General features: G+C 41.1%; 1 protein-coding gene across 3 annotated transcripts in view; it reads right to left on the bottom strand.

The window, feature by feature from the left end:
- PAPSS1 (3'-phosphoadenosine 5'-phosphosulfate synthase 1) overlaps positions 1-17,473 on the bottom strand; it is a 117,251-nt gene that overhangs the window by 82,552 nt on the left and 17,226 nt on the right. For all 3 annotated transcript variants that reach the window (XM_021101693.1, XM_021101694.1, XM_021101695.1), the window contains 3 exons: positions 10,537-10,772; positions 6,206-6,344; positions 1,679-1,797 (listed from right to left, as the gene is read on the bottom strand). In XM_021101693.1, the coding sequence (XP_020957352.1) occupies positions 1,679-1,797; positions 6,206-6,344; positions 10,537-10,772 (494 nt within the window). The remainder of the gene's footprint in view (positions 1-1,678; positions 1,798-6,205; positions 6,345-10,536; positions 10,773-17,473) is intronic.

Here is a 17,473-nt window from a genome sequence, read left to right as displayed (position 1 = left end):
GACACAAACGAACTTATTTGCAGAACAGAAACAGACTCACAGACTTTGAAAACAAACTTACAGTTACCAAAGGGAATAGGTGGGCAGAAGGGATGGACTGGTGGTTAGGGATTGGGGTTAGGGACTGGGATTGGGATTGAGGGTTTGGGACTGGGGGTTTGGGATATGCACACTGTGGTATATAGAATGACTGGCCAACAGGGACCTGCTGTATAGCACAGGGAACTCTACCCAATATTCTGTGATAATCTATACAGGAAAAGAATCTGAAAAAGAATAGATGTAGAATCAATCTGATGTACAGGAGAAATTATCACAACAATGTAAATCAATTATACTTCAATAAAACTTTAAAAAATGGAAAAAGAAAAAAGACCACAAAGAACAAGTGTTGTCAGGATGTGTAGAAAAGGGAACCCTCATGTACTGTTGGTGGGAATATGAATTGGTACAGCCGCTATAGAAAACAGTATGGAGATTCCTCAAAAAATTAAAAATAGAACTACCATATGATCCAGCAATACCTGTCCTGAATAATCATCCAAAGAAAATAAAAACAGTAATTAGAAAAGATCTGTGCACCTCTATGTTCATTCCAGCATTATTTACAACAGCCAGATATGGATGCAACCCAATGACCCATCAATAGATGAATGGATAAAGATGGGGTACACGTATACAATGAAATAATACTCAGCCATAAGACGGAATGAAATCTTGCCACCTGCAACAAGACGGATGGACCCAGAGGGTATTCTGCTAAGTGAAATTTGTCAGACAGAGTAGACAAATACTTTATTATTTCATTTATAGATGGAACCTAAAAAACAGAACAACTAAACAAAGGTAACAAAAAAGAAACTGATACAGAGAACAAAAAGATGCTTACCAGAAGAGAGGGGGCTGGGGGAAGGCAAGAAATAGGTGAGGATAATTAAGAGGAACAAACTTCGCTGCAAAATAAATGAGTCATGGGTATGAAACATACAGTGTGGGGAATATAGTTAATAACTAAATAATACCTTTATGGTGACATACTGTAACCACACTTCTTATGGTGATGTACAGAAAATGTTGAAAATGTATTGAAAAATATTGAAATGTATAGAAAAATATCACTACATTGTGTAGTGGAAACTAACCTAGTGCTGTAGGTGAATTATACTTCAAAGACAAACAAACATACAAACTCACAGAAAAAGAGATCAGATTTGTAGTTACCAAAGCTGGGGTGGGGTGGGTCGGGAGGGACTGTCAAAAGGTACCAACTTCCAGTTACAAGGAAAATAAATAGTAGAAATGCAACGTGCAACATGATAACTATAATTAACACTGCTCCATGTTACATATGAAAGTTGCTAAGGGAATAAATCTTAAGCGTTCTTATCACATACAAAATTTTTTTTCTGTTTCTTTAATTTTGTATCTGTGTAAGATGGCAGATGGTCACTAAACTTGTGATTATTATTTCATGATGTATGTAAGTCCAATCATTATGCTGTGCACCTTAAGCTTATACGATGCTGCATGTCAATTATGTCTCAATAAAACTGGAAGGAAAGAAAAGAATTTAAAAGACAGGTATTACACCATATTACCACCACGTTGTTGTGGAGGGGAAATATTATGAGATGGTATCGTTATCTCTCTGGTGATCCCCTCTTTGACTTCCCCTTACCCGTTCCTGCAGAAGTTCCACGACCTGCTGGACGCAGTCATTTACATCACAGGAGTCTGTTTTCAGCACCAATTCAGGGGCCTCTGGCTTTTCATATTCAGAATCAATCCCAGTGAAACCTGTAAAAGGTAACAGATAACAGAGGGGTGAAAATTAAAATAGGTTTGTTTTTTCAGTGCAAGTCTCTGTTACGCTGATGTTCATATTTATGCTGCCCCTTCTATACTGCAGGGTTATAATACTGAAACTTCTTTCTTGGAAGAAGATTTCTAACTATTCTTTTGTTTCTTTTTTGAACACAGTCACTCCTCATTAGTTGCAGTAGTTAATGCTCAATAAAGTTGCCACAAACACAAAATGAGTGACTACTGAACCACTCACTGCACCTGAGGGGAAACACAGGGTTGGGTTCCTGTGAGCCTCTTGTCACCAAATTTTGGTCAACCAACTAACATACAACTTTGTTTTATGAGTGTTTCTGTTTAAAGATACCTTATTTAATATATACTGTTGATCCATTAACACCAAACTTAAGGCCAACAGCACTAGAACTCATGTCTGCAGTCTGAACAAAGCTTATCTAACGTGTGTATTTTCTCCATGAGGCAAGTCAGTCTTCTGCATTTAGGAACACCAGCCAGCATGTGCCTGGGGCCCATTTTAAACAGCAAAATATGAAACAAAAAGCCAAACCAGAAGACAAAGAACATGGCACTATACAGGCCGTAAAAGGACTCCTCTTTGCAGAATATGAGCTGAAACACAAAGGCCTGGTTCCCTTCAGCTGGGACTGTATTCCCTGGGTGACTAAAACACTGCTGCTCTGGGCGTATTCACAAGTGGCAGCCAAAGCCTGGTGGGTACACGGATGTGGGGATTACAGATAAACATTGATGAGTAGGCACGTTTGCAAATCTGGAATCTTCAAATAATGAGGACAGAGGATCCTTCTATTGCCCTTCCTTTTTTCTGTTAAGTAAATGCCTCAACCACCTGTGAAGAAACAGGAAAGAATACCAAGTGATCCAGAGCACCCCGACTTCTCCACAGGAGCATAGGCCATGGTGCCTAAAGCCTGGGCCTGCAACCCAACTCCACAAGGTTTTTCTCCTCTCAGTGCAAACACTGAGGCCAATCAATCTGTCCCTCATCTCCACCAGGATAATCCACAGCCAAAGTAAAGCCCTGCAGGCTTCTTCTGCCATTAGATGAAGTGTTCAGGAAAGACAGATTAACTACTATTGGCTTAAGCAAAACCTAAGTAAGGAATGCCATGTCTATCACCATCTCCGTTTCACAACCAAATGTCATCAATTTAGATAGTAACCACGGCTTAGATTTTCCCTGTCGTATATGTGCTACCTTGTAACTGCCAAGAAGAGAGAGAACACTTGGTGTTACCACAGACTGGGCTGGCTGAGCTGAAGACATGCTACCTCTGTCTTACACATTACTCCATACCTGAGTCCTTCAAGACCTGCCTGCCTTGGAATGCCAAGTCATTCTTGGCTTAGAATGGTAAACATGAATCCAAAATCATTACTCCTAAAAGGCAATGGCATCAAAAAAGTTTTCAAATAAGCACTCCAAGTCTACAGCCCACTTATCCCCTTTTCTTTTCTATTTCATACTTCTAAGTATCACACGAAGTCCTGAACCCAAGAAGAAAATTTTGCATCTCCAGTATTCCCAACAGTATTAATGATGAGTCGCAGTGAAGTACATGAGGAAAAAAACAAATCTGGTTAAAACACAAGTTCTTGGAGTTCCTTTGTGGCTCAGCCAGCTAAGGATCTGGCATTGTCACTGCTGTGGCTGTAGTTACAGCTGTAAAATGGGTTCAATCCCTGGCCCGGGAACTGCCACACATCGCAGGTACAGCCAAAAACACTAGTTCTTAAGCTCTGATTCCCAAATGTAGCTACACACTGGAATCACTGGGTTCCCCCCCAACTCCCCCGCCAAAAGAAATTCTGATTTCACCAGTCTGAGGTATAGCCCTGGCACTGGATGTTTTGAGTTCCCCTAGGTAAAGCATATGAACGGCAAAGCTTGAGATCACTGTGTTAGAAGACTTAGTTTAACATTTTAAAAGCCCAGGAATTCTCTTCCCAGTTAATTTACAGTAAGCAACCGTAATAAATGTTCACTGTAAGAAAAATATTTCTATCTAAGTAGACAATAACAACCTGAGCAGTAATCATGAATATAATTTAGGTTGTAGGTGACAAAGGCGTACATTTAGAAACTGCCACATTAAGGCCTCTAAGAGCCTCAAGTCTGCTGAATGTATGCAATCTCACCTGTCCTTGAGCGTGTACCATCCCAGCTCTGAATCAGCACTGATAGGAAACGTTTTAAGCATCACTCTGACAATGATTAAATGATATTTAAAAACTGTATAGTCAGGGAGTTTTCTTGTGGCACAATGGGTTAAGGATCCAGACCCAGTCTCATCGCTATAGGAACCTTGGGTCACTATTGGGGCATGGGTTTGATCCCTGGCCCAGGAAATTCCACATGCCTCAGGTTTTGCCAAAAAATAAAACAATTTTTTACAAAACGTAGAGTCAGAAACTCTAGTACCATGACAAACCTAAAATAAATACATGCGTGTACATACATGCACGGAGATATTCATTAACCTAAGGAATTTATCAATGTCTATTCAAAGGCATTAAGAAGCACTAGGTAAACAAGTAACACACAGAAAACTCAACTAATACAAATACACTTCCAGGTACAGAATCCAAACTGCAAATAACTCAAGATTATTTTGGACTCAGTCTAATTATCCATCTTTGCATCCTCAGCATCAAATATAAACCTTGCAAATGGGAAGCACTGATCAATGAATTGCATATCCAATTTCCACTGTGCCTTCTAATATCCAACAAGCATTTACAGCATGTGTGCCAGGTGTTACACTTTGGGCCATGCTCTGTGCTAAATTCTAGAAATACAAAAAATGGTAAAGATGTTCTGGCTCACAGGGCGCTTATTCCACCTGGGCAAACGAGTCTACCTCCCTCACCATCCATCCTTGCAAAACAACTAAACCAACTACAGTTAGAACAAGTAAAAGATTCAGACTTCAGGACCTGAACACACTCTTCTGCTTCTCTTTGCCAAAACTCTATTACAAAAAAACCAAAGGGAATATCAGCCATCAACAGAGAGAGGGTGATCTAGAAAATAAAAAGGATAAACTGGTCTCCCTCCTGTTGTCATACATTATTCAGATCAGGCAGCCTATTCTCACTGAGTCAAGAAAGTACAGGCTCTATGGATGAAACTGAGTCTCCCAAGGGGCAAGACTAGATGGGAGCCCTGCCCAAGGAACCAGATTCACCATGGCCAGGGGGAATTGCCCCAACTGCTGATGCGTTCCTAGGTCCAAACAGAAGAGCCCAGAATAACAAGCATTTTCCTTCCTGTTCCACCTTTTCCTTTTCAGGGTCTAAAGCTAGTGCCAAAACACAGACGTCGTAGAGCTCCTGGAGCTTCTGAGAGTCCCAGACTATCACACTCCATAAAGAGAAGGCAAACAAAAGTTACCAGCATGAAGAGATCTCAAACAATGCCAACTGAGTAATCTATCTTTGATTTTTTTTTTCAATGCTGCCATGTTGTCTGTTACCATTAATAACAATAATAATAATAGAACTGGACTAATGTCAAAGGATGTCTAGAAGATAAAGACAATTACTGGCATCAAAGGCCACAGCAAAATGAGTTCTAAATGTCTCAATGTTCCAATTTTTAAATTTTTTTGTCTTTTTTGCGGCATATGGAGGTTCCCAGGCTAGGAGTCACATTGGAACTACAGCTGCAAGTCTACACACAGCCACAGCAGTGTGGGACCCACGCCTCATCTGCAACCTACACCACAGCTCACGGCAATGCTGGATCCTTAACCCACTGAGCAAAGCTAGTCAGATTCATTTTTGCTGAGCCACGACGGGAGATCCCTTCAATGTCCAAATTTTCATCACCATCGAAACTCCAGGAGCAGACCATAAAACCTAAAAGGTAAGCTGTATGTACTTTGATAAAATCACAGGTATGTTCCTTCAATCTTATAGGACAATCATACACAGAAATGAATTTCAGACCACTCTAAGCATGGTCTAAAAAAGAACAAGTCATTGTCCACGCTCTCATGATGCTTCTAATTCAGACATTTTCCCCACTAGTTATGAGATTTCCTATATTTTCACTGGAACAAAAGAACAGAAGTGGCACCAGCTAGCAACGGATATCCAACCTAATGCCAGGCACCTAATTATACCAAACAAGTTTCCACCAGCCCCCAAGGTCGACTAGGATTTCAACCTGACCAACGATGCTGAGTGTGCACAGGGCCAAGTACTACTGGTAAGCCTGAGAGACAGAGCGGTGTGGTAAGATTCAATTTCTTCTCTCAAGGAGCTCCAAGCTGCCTGGATACTTCTCTCAGAAAAGATCATCAGTCTCACATAAAAGGAATCTACGGAAAGAGAAAGTGGGGGAAACAATGTGACTTACCTTTAATTTCTCCAGCCCTTGCTTTTTTGTAGAGTCCTTTGACATCCCTCTGTTCACAAACGTGCAGGGGAGCATCAACAAACACTTCAAAAAAAGGTAGGCTTGCACCCTCGTGAATCTGCCTTGCATTGTTGCGATCCTTAGAAAAAAAGGCACATAGAGAAACATAAATAGTGCTCATATGAACCAAGGGTATGTATTAATATCAAGGACAAGTAAAAGTGCTTTTCAGCTGAATTAGTGGAAAATATATTAGACAAAGTGTAATTTCTATAAACTGAAAAAAAATAAACCCAAGAAATCATTAAGTTACCACACCTATTCTTCAGTAGGAATTTTGAAAGGCCTACTATTCTAATAATCTGAGACACTGGGGAGTTGCAGGAGGCAGAACAATGGATACCCTATAAAACTTTCATCTAAATTTTATGGGGACCCTGAGCCAAAGCTCAGCTCGAATGAAGATGTCATCAGGCCTCTCTTAAAAACAAACTCGACCTCAGCCTGAGCTGGCATGAAGTAACTTCCCAAGAGGTCCATTCAAACCCTGAGGCTAGTTTATTCTCCGGCCAAAAACAAACCCCTGCAGCAACTTTACTTCTCCAGCATTCCCAGAACTTGACTTTTCTGCACGGCTCCCAATGCCCAACTCCAGTAACACCTTTGTCACTTAGTCTAAAGCTTCCACCCTGTCCCAAGGATGACGAAGGATGCAAATTCAACCACGTCACTAAACTCTTCAGACTCCCCACCACTGTCAGGGTAAAACCCAAGCATCTTAGTGTGACGTGTCAGGCCTTCTCTACCTGGCCCCACCATACTCCATCTTGAACTTGATGTTCTATTGTAAGTAATACCTGCCTAGTCTACCAGGCTGTTTGGGCCTTATGCCTTTGCCATCGCGCCTGGCCAAAAACACTCTTCCACCCCCTCTTCTGGCCACAGCAATGTGCTCCATCCAGCACAGCTCCCTGCAAGTCCTCCAGGAAGCTGACCTCGCACGTCCAGGCTGACTGAGGCCCTTGCTTCCTCCAGACTCTCAGCGCGCTCACCAGGTGTCTCTGCCGCAGGTCTTATCCCACTCACTACACCAAAATGATTTCATTAGCTTTACAGCCTTCACATCTGTCCTTTTAAATGAAGGTGTTCCCAAGTTTCCATCCGTGACTCTTTTTTCATTCTACATACTCTTTTGTATATTCTGCCTCATCTGGGTTTCAACTAATATAGCTAAGGAATCCCAACTCTATACCTCAATTCTACACAACATTCCTGAGCCCAGAACCAAGTGGTCATCTTCACTTAGACATTCCGCCGGCATTTCAAACCTAACTGGCCTAAAAAGAAGCCTCTCTTCCCTTCCTACCCTACAGTTTCTAACTCAATCGTCCCATCTTCTATTCAGAAAGCCCTACCCTTCAGGTTCACCTCCAAATTCTGTTTCGCCCATAGTGTCTATTCTTATGGCCGCTGCCTGAATTCACTCCAAGAGCCTCCTCACTAACTCGTCTCCTACCTCCAGACTGTCCTCATTCCAGGCTTTAAGAGTGATCTCAGGAGTTCCCGTCGTGGCTCAGTAGTTAACGAACCCAACTAGTATCCATGAGGATGCAGGTTCAATCCCTGGCCATGCTCAGTGGGTTAAGAATCCAGTGATGCCGTGAGCTGTGGTGTAGGTTGCAGACACGCTCAGATCCCCCCTTGCTGTGGCTGTGGTGTAGGCTGGCAGCGACAGCTCCGATTTGACCCCTAGCCTGGGAACCTCCATATGCCGAGATACAGCCCTAAATAGACAAAGACACACACATACACACACACAAAAAGAGTGATCTCACTCCCCAGTACAATCTCAAACCCAGACCACCTGCAGGGTAAAGCCCCAAGCGGTCCAGAGTTTGCCATCAGACCTCACTTGAGCTTCATCTCCCCTCACATTTATCCTGCATAGCAGCCAAAATCAACTACCTCCAGCTCCCCAAAGACCAAACTCTCTCACACAGTTCCATACTTGTGCAAATACTGTAGGGTCTCCTCGGTCTGAAATAGCTTTCTCCCTCCGGTCTAACTGGCACACTGACCCATTCTTCATGACTCCTTGCAAGCAGCACCTTCTCTGTGACTCCTCCACAGCACCTTCATATCACAGACCTAATTACCTGCCTCAAGACATGGTAACTGTTTGCATCTCTATGGTCCCACCAGACAACCTACCAACTCCTCAAGGATAAGAACTATCAGGGCGTTTACAACCAATATGTCCAAGTTCAGGGGTGACAAAGAAAAAACAAACCTCTCCTCCATTATATGATTTGGTCTAATATTCTCATGGATTCTGGCCTAAGCACAGTCCTAACCCCATACTTAAGGCTTTTAGGGATGAGAACAACAAGTTTTGCTCCACCCTATGGAAATAAGGGGCCAAAAAGCAGATTAGTATATACTTCTAGATACCCAGGCCTCAGCTGCTAGCTCTCCTAATTAGGTGTTACTGACTTTCCCTGCTTTCAGGAGCTGCAGAGATTCCCAGAAGGCCCAAGAATATCCCTGGTATTATATTACCATGAAAACTGTTTATGTGCAAGGATTCAGGAGCTCTAACGACTCTCATTGTCTTATACACTTCACTACCCAGGAGACTTTAAACCGATGTATTGACACTGACCCCAATGTTCTGGGAAAATGAAACGGAGCTAGTCCTCAGAGAATCTTTTAAGACGCCTTCCATAGTTCAATTAAATTAACCTGCATGATTAACACTCAATTTCATATTTATCTTAAATTCCCTTACAGCTCAAATTTTGTTTTTGTGTTTTAAGAGAGTCTAGGTAGCCAGCCAGATTTGTGCAAATAGTACTAGTATTGTGCTATCATTACATTTCCTGAGTACTTACCACCCATCAGGCACTGTGCTAAGAGCTCTGAATACATGAGTTAACCTAATCCTCAGAGAAAGCCTATGAGGTAGCATTATTTGAACTTAAAAAGGTTAAGTAAACTGGCCAACGTCCTAACAGGAACTGGCAGAGCTGAGATTTGTTTCTTGTTTCTGGCTTCAGAGCTGCTATCTTTAACCCCTACACTAACTCGCCTGTTCTTTCACATCTGGGCTTCCCGAAGGGCTATGCTATCCTTTAACAAACACTAAATATTGACTGTGTTCCAGGATCTGGTCTTGGCATTAAGATTATAAAAGTAAATAGGATGGAGTCCCCAGCCTTCAAGGAGCCAGTGAGATCTAGAGGCAGCAAAACACCGTGGGCAAGAGCATGGGTGCCAGTGACTGACTAGGTACAAATCCTTGCTCTACCATGTACAGTGTGAGAGCCTCGGTAATTTACCCCTCTGTTTCCTCACCTCCGCCTTCTTCACTGGATGATGAGAACTAAGTGAGCTAATTCACCTAAAAGCACTTAAAAACTACTACCAGTACATAATTAGTGTTCAATAAATGTTAGCTGCTCTTATCATCATCATTATTACTATTACTGCTGCTGCTGCTATTAGCACCTCCAACCAAAGAACTGGTATTTATAACAAAGCAATGTGTTGTGGTACAGTAACAAGGGCACTAAAGACAGCTACCCAACAAAGCATGAGGGACTCAGGAAGAGAAGAAGTCTAACCTGAGTCTCAAAACACGAACAGGTGGAGTTGTCTTGTGCTGCAGCAGGTTAAGGATCAGGTGTTGTCACTGCAGTGGCCTGGGCTGCTGCTGTGGCACAGCTCTGATTCCCTAGCCCAGGAACTTCAACACGCTGTGGGTGCTGTGGGTGTGGCAAAAAAAAAAAAAAAAGGGAAGGAGTTCCCACTGTGGCTCAGTGGGTTCAGACCCCAACATAGTGTCTGTGAGGATGCAGTTTCGACCCCTGGCCTAGTTCGGTGGGTTAAGGATCCGGTGTTGCTGCAAGGTGGGGCATGGCTCACAGATACCACTCAGATACCATGTTGTGGCTGTGGTATAGGCCCGGAGATGCAGCTCCAATTTGACCCCTAGCCTTGGAACTTCCATATGCCACAGGTGTGGCCACAAAAAGAAAAAGAAAAAAAAAAGAAAAAAGACTGTCCCCAGTGTCTGATACATGCTGAGTATTTACTATCATTTTTCTGAATTGAAAAGTCAAGTTCGACAACTCTGGTTATACTTTGGTAAGTGGGTTACAGTACGCTTTTCAAAAATGAATTTACTCAGAAAGTTGCAGTACAGAAATGCTGTAGGTTAATTGTTTTAATTTAGCCTCAAAGTACACGTCAACGTTTAAAGTATTTTCTTTGCGTGATACCATATTCTTAATACCTGTAAGTAGAACAGCAATGGCACAAAAGCCACATACCTGAGTATAAGGTGATATAAAGCTTGTGATGCACACTAAGCCAGCATCTGCAAACAACTTAGCAACTTCCGCGATGCGTCGAACATTCTCTTCTCTGTCTTCAGGACTAAAGCCAAGATTTTTATTGAGACCTTGACGAATGTTGTCACCATCCAAAGTGTAACACGGAATACCATGGCAAACCAAGTACTCCTCCAAAGCCATGCTTACCGTGGTCTTTCCTGCTCCAGATAAGCCTACAAGTGAATGGTCCAAACATATTCTATTATTTCAAGTTAGGAGGAGAACTACCTCATAATAAAGAATTTTCATCACAGGCTTAATTACATTCATTATTCAGAGCAGTCTCTCAGTGATATTCTTATCTAATATTTTTCTGTAAGATTTACCACCTCTTGGCTAGAAAAGCATATGGAGTTTAAATATAATAAGCATTTACATTTTTAATAATTCCTGTCTATGCCCAAAGGCATCCTAGAAATCACTGAGCTACAAAGGCTTAGCCAAGTTTAGAATGACGCATGGTTGGGTGGATAGTCACTTTGTCCTCTCATTACTAAATTCGAAAGCTGCATGCCAATTTTAAGACCAAGTTATATGCCCACATTATTTCTGTTGAGGAAAGAAAAAGAAAGGACAAAAGTAAGTGAAATATACACTAGACAGTGGAATGTTACTCAGCCAAATGAAATGGCCATTTGCAGCAATCTGGATGGATCTAGAAAATATCATCCTAAGTGAAGTTAGACAGTGAGAGACAAACAAACATCATATGATATCACTTATATATGGAATCTTAAAAAAAAAAAAAAGGATACAAATGAACTTATGTGCAGAACAGAAACAGACTCACAGACCTTGAAAACAAACTATGGTTACCAAAGAGGACAGTGGGGTGGGAGGAAAGGACGGACTAGGGGTTTGGGACTGGCAGATGCACACTCTGGTATATGGACTGGTTGGCCAATGGAGACCTGCTGTAGAGCACAGGGAAATCTACTCAATATTCTGTGATAATCTACATGGGAATGGATATGTGAACATGTATAACTGAACCACTTTGCTGTGCAACAGAAATTATCACAACATTGTAAATCAACTATACTTCAACAAAACTTTGAGAGAAAAAAAAATTTTAACAGAAGTAAATGAAAAGCTTTTAAAAATTTTAAAATAAATACTAGAAAGTCACCCCTATACCCCAGAATCAACACTTCTCACAAACTACCACAATAAAAGCATCTGGGAATCCAATTTATAATTAACCTTGAAAGAATATCCTCATTTCAATTCACCTCCCTCTACCAGCAGTGTTCAGTCATTAAATAATGAGGGGTAAAAGAAAGAGGACATTTATGCACTAATACTCGCCACTTTGGTGAGTGTGGGTCATTACAAAACTGACAAGGTGGTTAGGAGGCAAGAGATGAAACACTGAAACATAAAGTACTGACACTCTTGACCTGTCAGTATAGAAGGCTAACCAAAAAATAAGTAAAAAGAGGACAGTATGTTAAAAGAATCAATATAGTGTTAGATGCTTTCTACATTAAAAATGTATATCAACATGAGTACACAGCAGGTAGTGATTTCCAAAAATGGCCTGACAGCTCTTTTACAATGTGACATTGTCACCATCACACCCAGAGATACAAACTAATTCCTTGCCCTTGAATCTGGGTTGGACTCAGGACTCAAAAGAACAAAACAAAAATGATTCATGACTTCCAAGGCTAGGTCAGAAAAGACTATGCAGCTTCCCTTTGGATATTTAATTTGGGAGAAGCCAGCTGTTAAATACCCTCAGACCACGATGCTAAACTAAACAGAGAACTACCATATGATCCACCAATCCCACTGCTGGGTATGTATCTGGAAAAGACTTTCATTCAAAAAGATATATGCACCTGTATGTTCACTGCAGTGCTATTCAAAATAGCCAAGACATGAAAACAACCTAAATGTCCATCAACAGATGAATGGATTAAGAAGATGTGGTACATATACACAATGGAATACTACTCAGCCATAAAAAAGAACAAAATAGTGCCATCTGCAGCAACATAGATGAAACTAGAGACTTTCATACTAAGTCAGAAAGAGAAATACAAATACCATATGCTACCACTTATATGTGAAATCTAAAATATGGCACAAATGAACCAATCTACAGAAAAGAAACAAACTCATGGATGTAAAGAACAGATTTGTGGTTGATGAGGGGGAGGGAGTGGGATTGACTGGGAGTTTGGGGTTAGTAGATGCAAACTATTGCATTTGCAATGGGTAAGCAATGAGGTCCTGCTGTAGAGCACAGGAACTATATCCAATCACTTGTGATGGAAAATGATGGAAGATATTATGAGAAAAGAATGTATGTGAGTGTGCGTGTATAAATGGGTCACTTTTGCTCTACAGAATAAAGTGATGCATTGTAAATCAACCATAACAAAAAAGATTTAGAAGTTCCCATTGTGGCTCAGCAGGTTAAGAATTCAGCCAGTATCCATGAGGACATGGGTTCGATTCCTGGCCTTGCTCACTGGGTTAAGGATCCAGCATTGCAATGAGCTGCGGTGTAGGTTGTAGACATGGCTTGGTTCCCAAGTTGCTGTGGCTGTGGTATAGATTGGCAGCTGCAACTCTGATTCAATCCCTAGCCTGGGAACTCCCATATGTCATGGGTGCAGCCCTAAAAAGACCAAAAAAAAAAAAAATTTTTTTTAAATAGAGAAACTAGACATAAATGTTCCAGTCAATTGCCTCAGCCAGCTAAACTACCAGCTGACAAGCAGCATTAACTAGAGAAGTCACTGCAGACACCCAGCCAGTTGCTGCTCCAGATGACTGTAGCCTAAGTCAGCATGACTGCAAACAAGCAAAACCCAAGGGGAAATTGCCTGGCGCAGGCCTCCTGAATTCCTTACCCAAGAAACAGTGAGCAATTTGAAATGGTTATTTTACACCACCAGGTTTTGAGTAACTTGTTACACAACAACAATAACTGAACAAAGAGATGGAAGCTGGGGAGATTGGGTTTTTCTGTTCCTTCCTGTTGTTATTTTTAACTACCAGTTGAACACTGATTATCAGGGGAAAAAGAAAAAAACCTGAAAACATAATCTTATACAACAAAGACAACCTATGTTACAATTAAAGTGTCTGTTTATACATACAGGTGTACATATATATTTTTAATGTGTACATTTAATTTGAAACAAAGAATAGACACTGCTGAAAATGGAACCACTGACAAAGAAAGTTTCAATGAAATGATTATAGTGGACACAAAGGCAAGGAAATTAAAGCAGTTAGAGAAAACCCATAGACAATGCAAAATCATCCAAAAGTACGGTAAGGAAAATTGGTATACCTAAGAGAAATCAAAGGTACCGGATTGAATAGTCCCCCCCAAAATTCATAAGCACTTGGAACCTCAGAAGGTGAACTTAACGGGAAAGAGGGTCTCTAAGCATGTAATTAGTTAAATGAGATTACACAGAGAGTTCCCACTGTGGCTCAGCAGAAACGAACCCGTCTAGTATCCATGAGGATGTGGGTTCAATCCCTGGCCTCCCTCAGTGGGTTAAGGATCTGGCATTGCCAAGAGCTGCAGCATAGGTCGAAGACATGGCTCAGATCCTGCACTGCTGTGGCTGTGGTGCAGGCTGGCAGCTGCAGCTCTGATGTGACCCCTAACCTGGGAACTTCCATATGCTGAAAGTGAGGCCATAAAAAAAAAAAAAAAAAGACATCACACAGGACTGGGTTGGAAGCTAAATCCAGTGACTGGTGTCATTATAACAAGGCCTTATGTGAAGGCAAAAGCAGAGATTGGAGTGACTGGTCTACAAGTCAAGGAACACTAAAGATTGCCAAAAAAAAAAAAGATATGGAAAAAAAAAAAAACAATGGAGTTCCCTGGTGACTCAGTGGGTTCAATCTCTGGCCCCAGAACCACTACATACCATGGGCACAGTCAAAAAAAAAAAAAAAAAAAAAAAAAAAAAAAACCAGACATGAAAAGGTGACAGCAGCACCAGACACAGGAGAGAAGCATGGAATAGATTCTCCCTCAGAGCCAATGGAAGGAACCTCAATTCAGACTTCCACCCTCCAATTGTGAGAGAATAAACTTGCCCAGTTTGTAGTAATTTGTTACAGTGGCCCTGGGAAACCAATATACCAATATTAAAAAACAAAATAAGAAACTTTATCTGAAATAAAATCTGAGAAAAAAAAGTATTCCAGGAAACTGACATACAATCCACTCCACACCTGGACAGACCTGGCTAAGCTACTGAATTGCAAGCAAAGGAAAGAAATCATACCTTCTTTTTCCAACAGTGTTGTCAAAACAAAAACAAAAACAATGGAGGCTATAGAAGATTTGACAACATAAGTAACAAGCTTGATCTAAGGAACATATATAGACTACTACCTACATAAGGGGAATAAATTTTCTTTTCAAATACAAACTTGTGAAACTGACTACATTCTGGACTATAAAGTACCCAAAAAATAGGACAACAGTATTTATAAGCATCATTAGTGGTAAAATAAATGGAATAAACCATGTTTAAAAAGAGGAGTACCCAATATTCTAAAAATTAAATTTCCCCCTAATTGACCCTTATATACAATGCAATCCCAAACCAAATCCCAGAAGGATTGGGGAGGAAATGGTTAAACTGATAACAAAATTTATACAATAATACAAAGAGTCAAAAAAAAAAAAAAAAAAAAAACCAAAAAGGTCAAGACATCCCTAATGAAGAAGGTAAGAGAACTTACCCCACTGGCTTTCAAGACTTTACAAATATATAGTAACTAAGGGCATTAGACAAGTATACCAGTAAAGCAGATCAGAGCTCCCAGAAAGGAGTCCACACAGAAGTGGAGACCTGATCCACGACAGCTGGCACAGCACATCACAGGAAAAGGACACCCTCATCGATATCTTCTCTTGGGACAGCTGATTGTCCATATGGAAAAAGAAAATGGATCCCTCCCTCACACTACACACAAAAACCAACTGCAGAAGGATAAAGAGCCTCAACGAGAAAAGCAAAACTTCTAAAATAAAATGTAGGAAAATAAATAATTCTTTGGACACGCAGAGGAAAAAAGGAAAGCTCCTAAGGAGAGGGGAGAAAAAAAAAAAAATCATATTAGTCTCACACTTCTTCACAACATTTAACAGAAGAAAATGGAGTAATGATTTAAGAATTCCAGAACAAAGAAAGTATGAACCAAATATAAATTTTCCCCAGCCAAGGTGTCATAAGCATCATTAGTGGTAAAATAAATGGAATAAACCATGTTTAAAAAGAGGAATACCCAATACTCTAAAAATTAAATTTCCCCCTAATTGACCCTTATATACAATGCAATCCCAAACCAAATCCCAGAAGGATTGGGGAGGAAATGAGGAATGAGGCAGACATTCTCAGATGTAAAAACTCAGGGATTTTAGAATCCAATGAGGAATTCCCATTGTGGCTCAGCAGAAATGAACCCAACTAGTAACCCCTGGCCTCACTCAGTGGGTTAAGGATCCGGCATTGCCATGAGCTGTTGTATAGGTCACAGATGCAGATTGGACCCTGTGTTGCTGTGGTGTAGGCTAGCAGTTGCAGCTCCAATTTGACCCCCTAGCCTGGGAACTTCCATGTGCCGCAGGTGAGGCCCTAAAAAAAAAGAATCCAGTGGAAAGCCATCTTAAAGAAACCACTTAAACAAAAAACATAGCTCATTAAAGAGCTCCTGAGTGGGCATGCCATAACAGAACTGATGCTGAAGTGGTAATGTTAAATCAATTTACTTACAGAACTCAAGTACACACAATTTTGGACCCATATACTTCCTCCTGTCCTTTCATTTAAGATTTGAGAACAGAATGTGTCACAAGCCTAGACAATGTAAACCTAACAATTTAACATCCATCTAGACTTAAGAAAGAGGAGATGGGAAGAGTCCAAAAGTGCTGTCATCTTTCACATAGCAACAGAAAATTGTCTACCACCAAAAATTTTAATTTATAAAAACAGAAAATAGGAATGCTGTTTTTTGGAAAACAGCAAAAATTTCAAGGATTGGTAATAACCGTGTTGACACAGACACTGGGAAATGGACCCTCTCCCACATTAGGCAAATGAACAGGTATAAATTTTAGTAGGTTGTATGGCCACCAGTATAACTGACACCATCTTGGGCCCGTATAGTTCCTCCTGTCCTTCCAATGACCCTACCCAGGACTGTGCTCTGCAGTAAATCACTTCTCTGTCATCAAGTGCTTTGTAGTCAATAGATACTGTTTACTGATCATTAGGTCTAAGTGGCCTCTGTTAGTCAGTCCCCAATGACGAAGACCTTAGATGACGTATTCCCAGTGCCCAGAAGACTAGTTAACAGTCCATAAATCTTGACTTAGGAATGCACTTCCTGTTTCCCAACACATACCCCATACCCTACGTCAACTATAAAATTGTCCCAGTGGCCCCTCAGAGTGCAGAGTGTCAATATTTCCACATTATTGTCCTCCTGACCCCACCCTATGAGTAAGTTACTGCACAACGAACAGACCCACTGATCCTATGGAGCTGCCTATCTCATTTTTTCAGTTTCAAGATACTTTCTCAGTTCCCTGGGCACTTTTCATTCCCTCTATCCTCCAACATGGGTAATTTGGCAAGATGCATCAAAATTTTAAATAAAAAAAAAAGTCTCAATAAGGGAGCATAGATAGAGAGGAAACCTAGGGAACTTTGGGAAATCACCGTAAGTTAAAAGCTGCTGAAGAAAGCCATCAGAATGAGGCAGGCGTGCTTGGGGGGTGGAGGTAAGAGATACGCCTCAGGTTGTTGGCTGGGGGCTGGGGCTGGGGCTGGGGGCAGGGGGCAGGGGGCAGGGGGCAGGGGGCAGGGGGCAGGGGGCA

Source organism: Sus scrofa, chromosome 8 (genome assembly GCF_000003025.6).
Source record: "Sus scrofa isolate TJ Tabasco breed Duroc chromosome 8, Sscrofa11.1, whole genome shotgun sequence".
Taxonomy (NCBI): domain Eukaryota; kingdom Metazoa; phylum Chordata; class Mammalia; order Artiodactyla; family Suidae; genus Sus; species Sus scrofa.
Note: the sequence above shows the minus strand (reverse complement) of the source record. Positions and strands in the feature narration are given on the sequence as shown.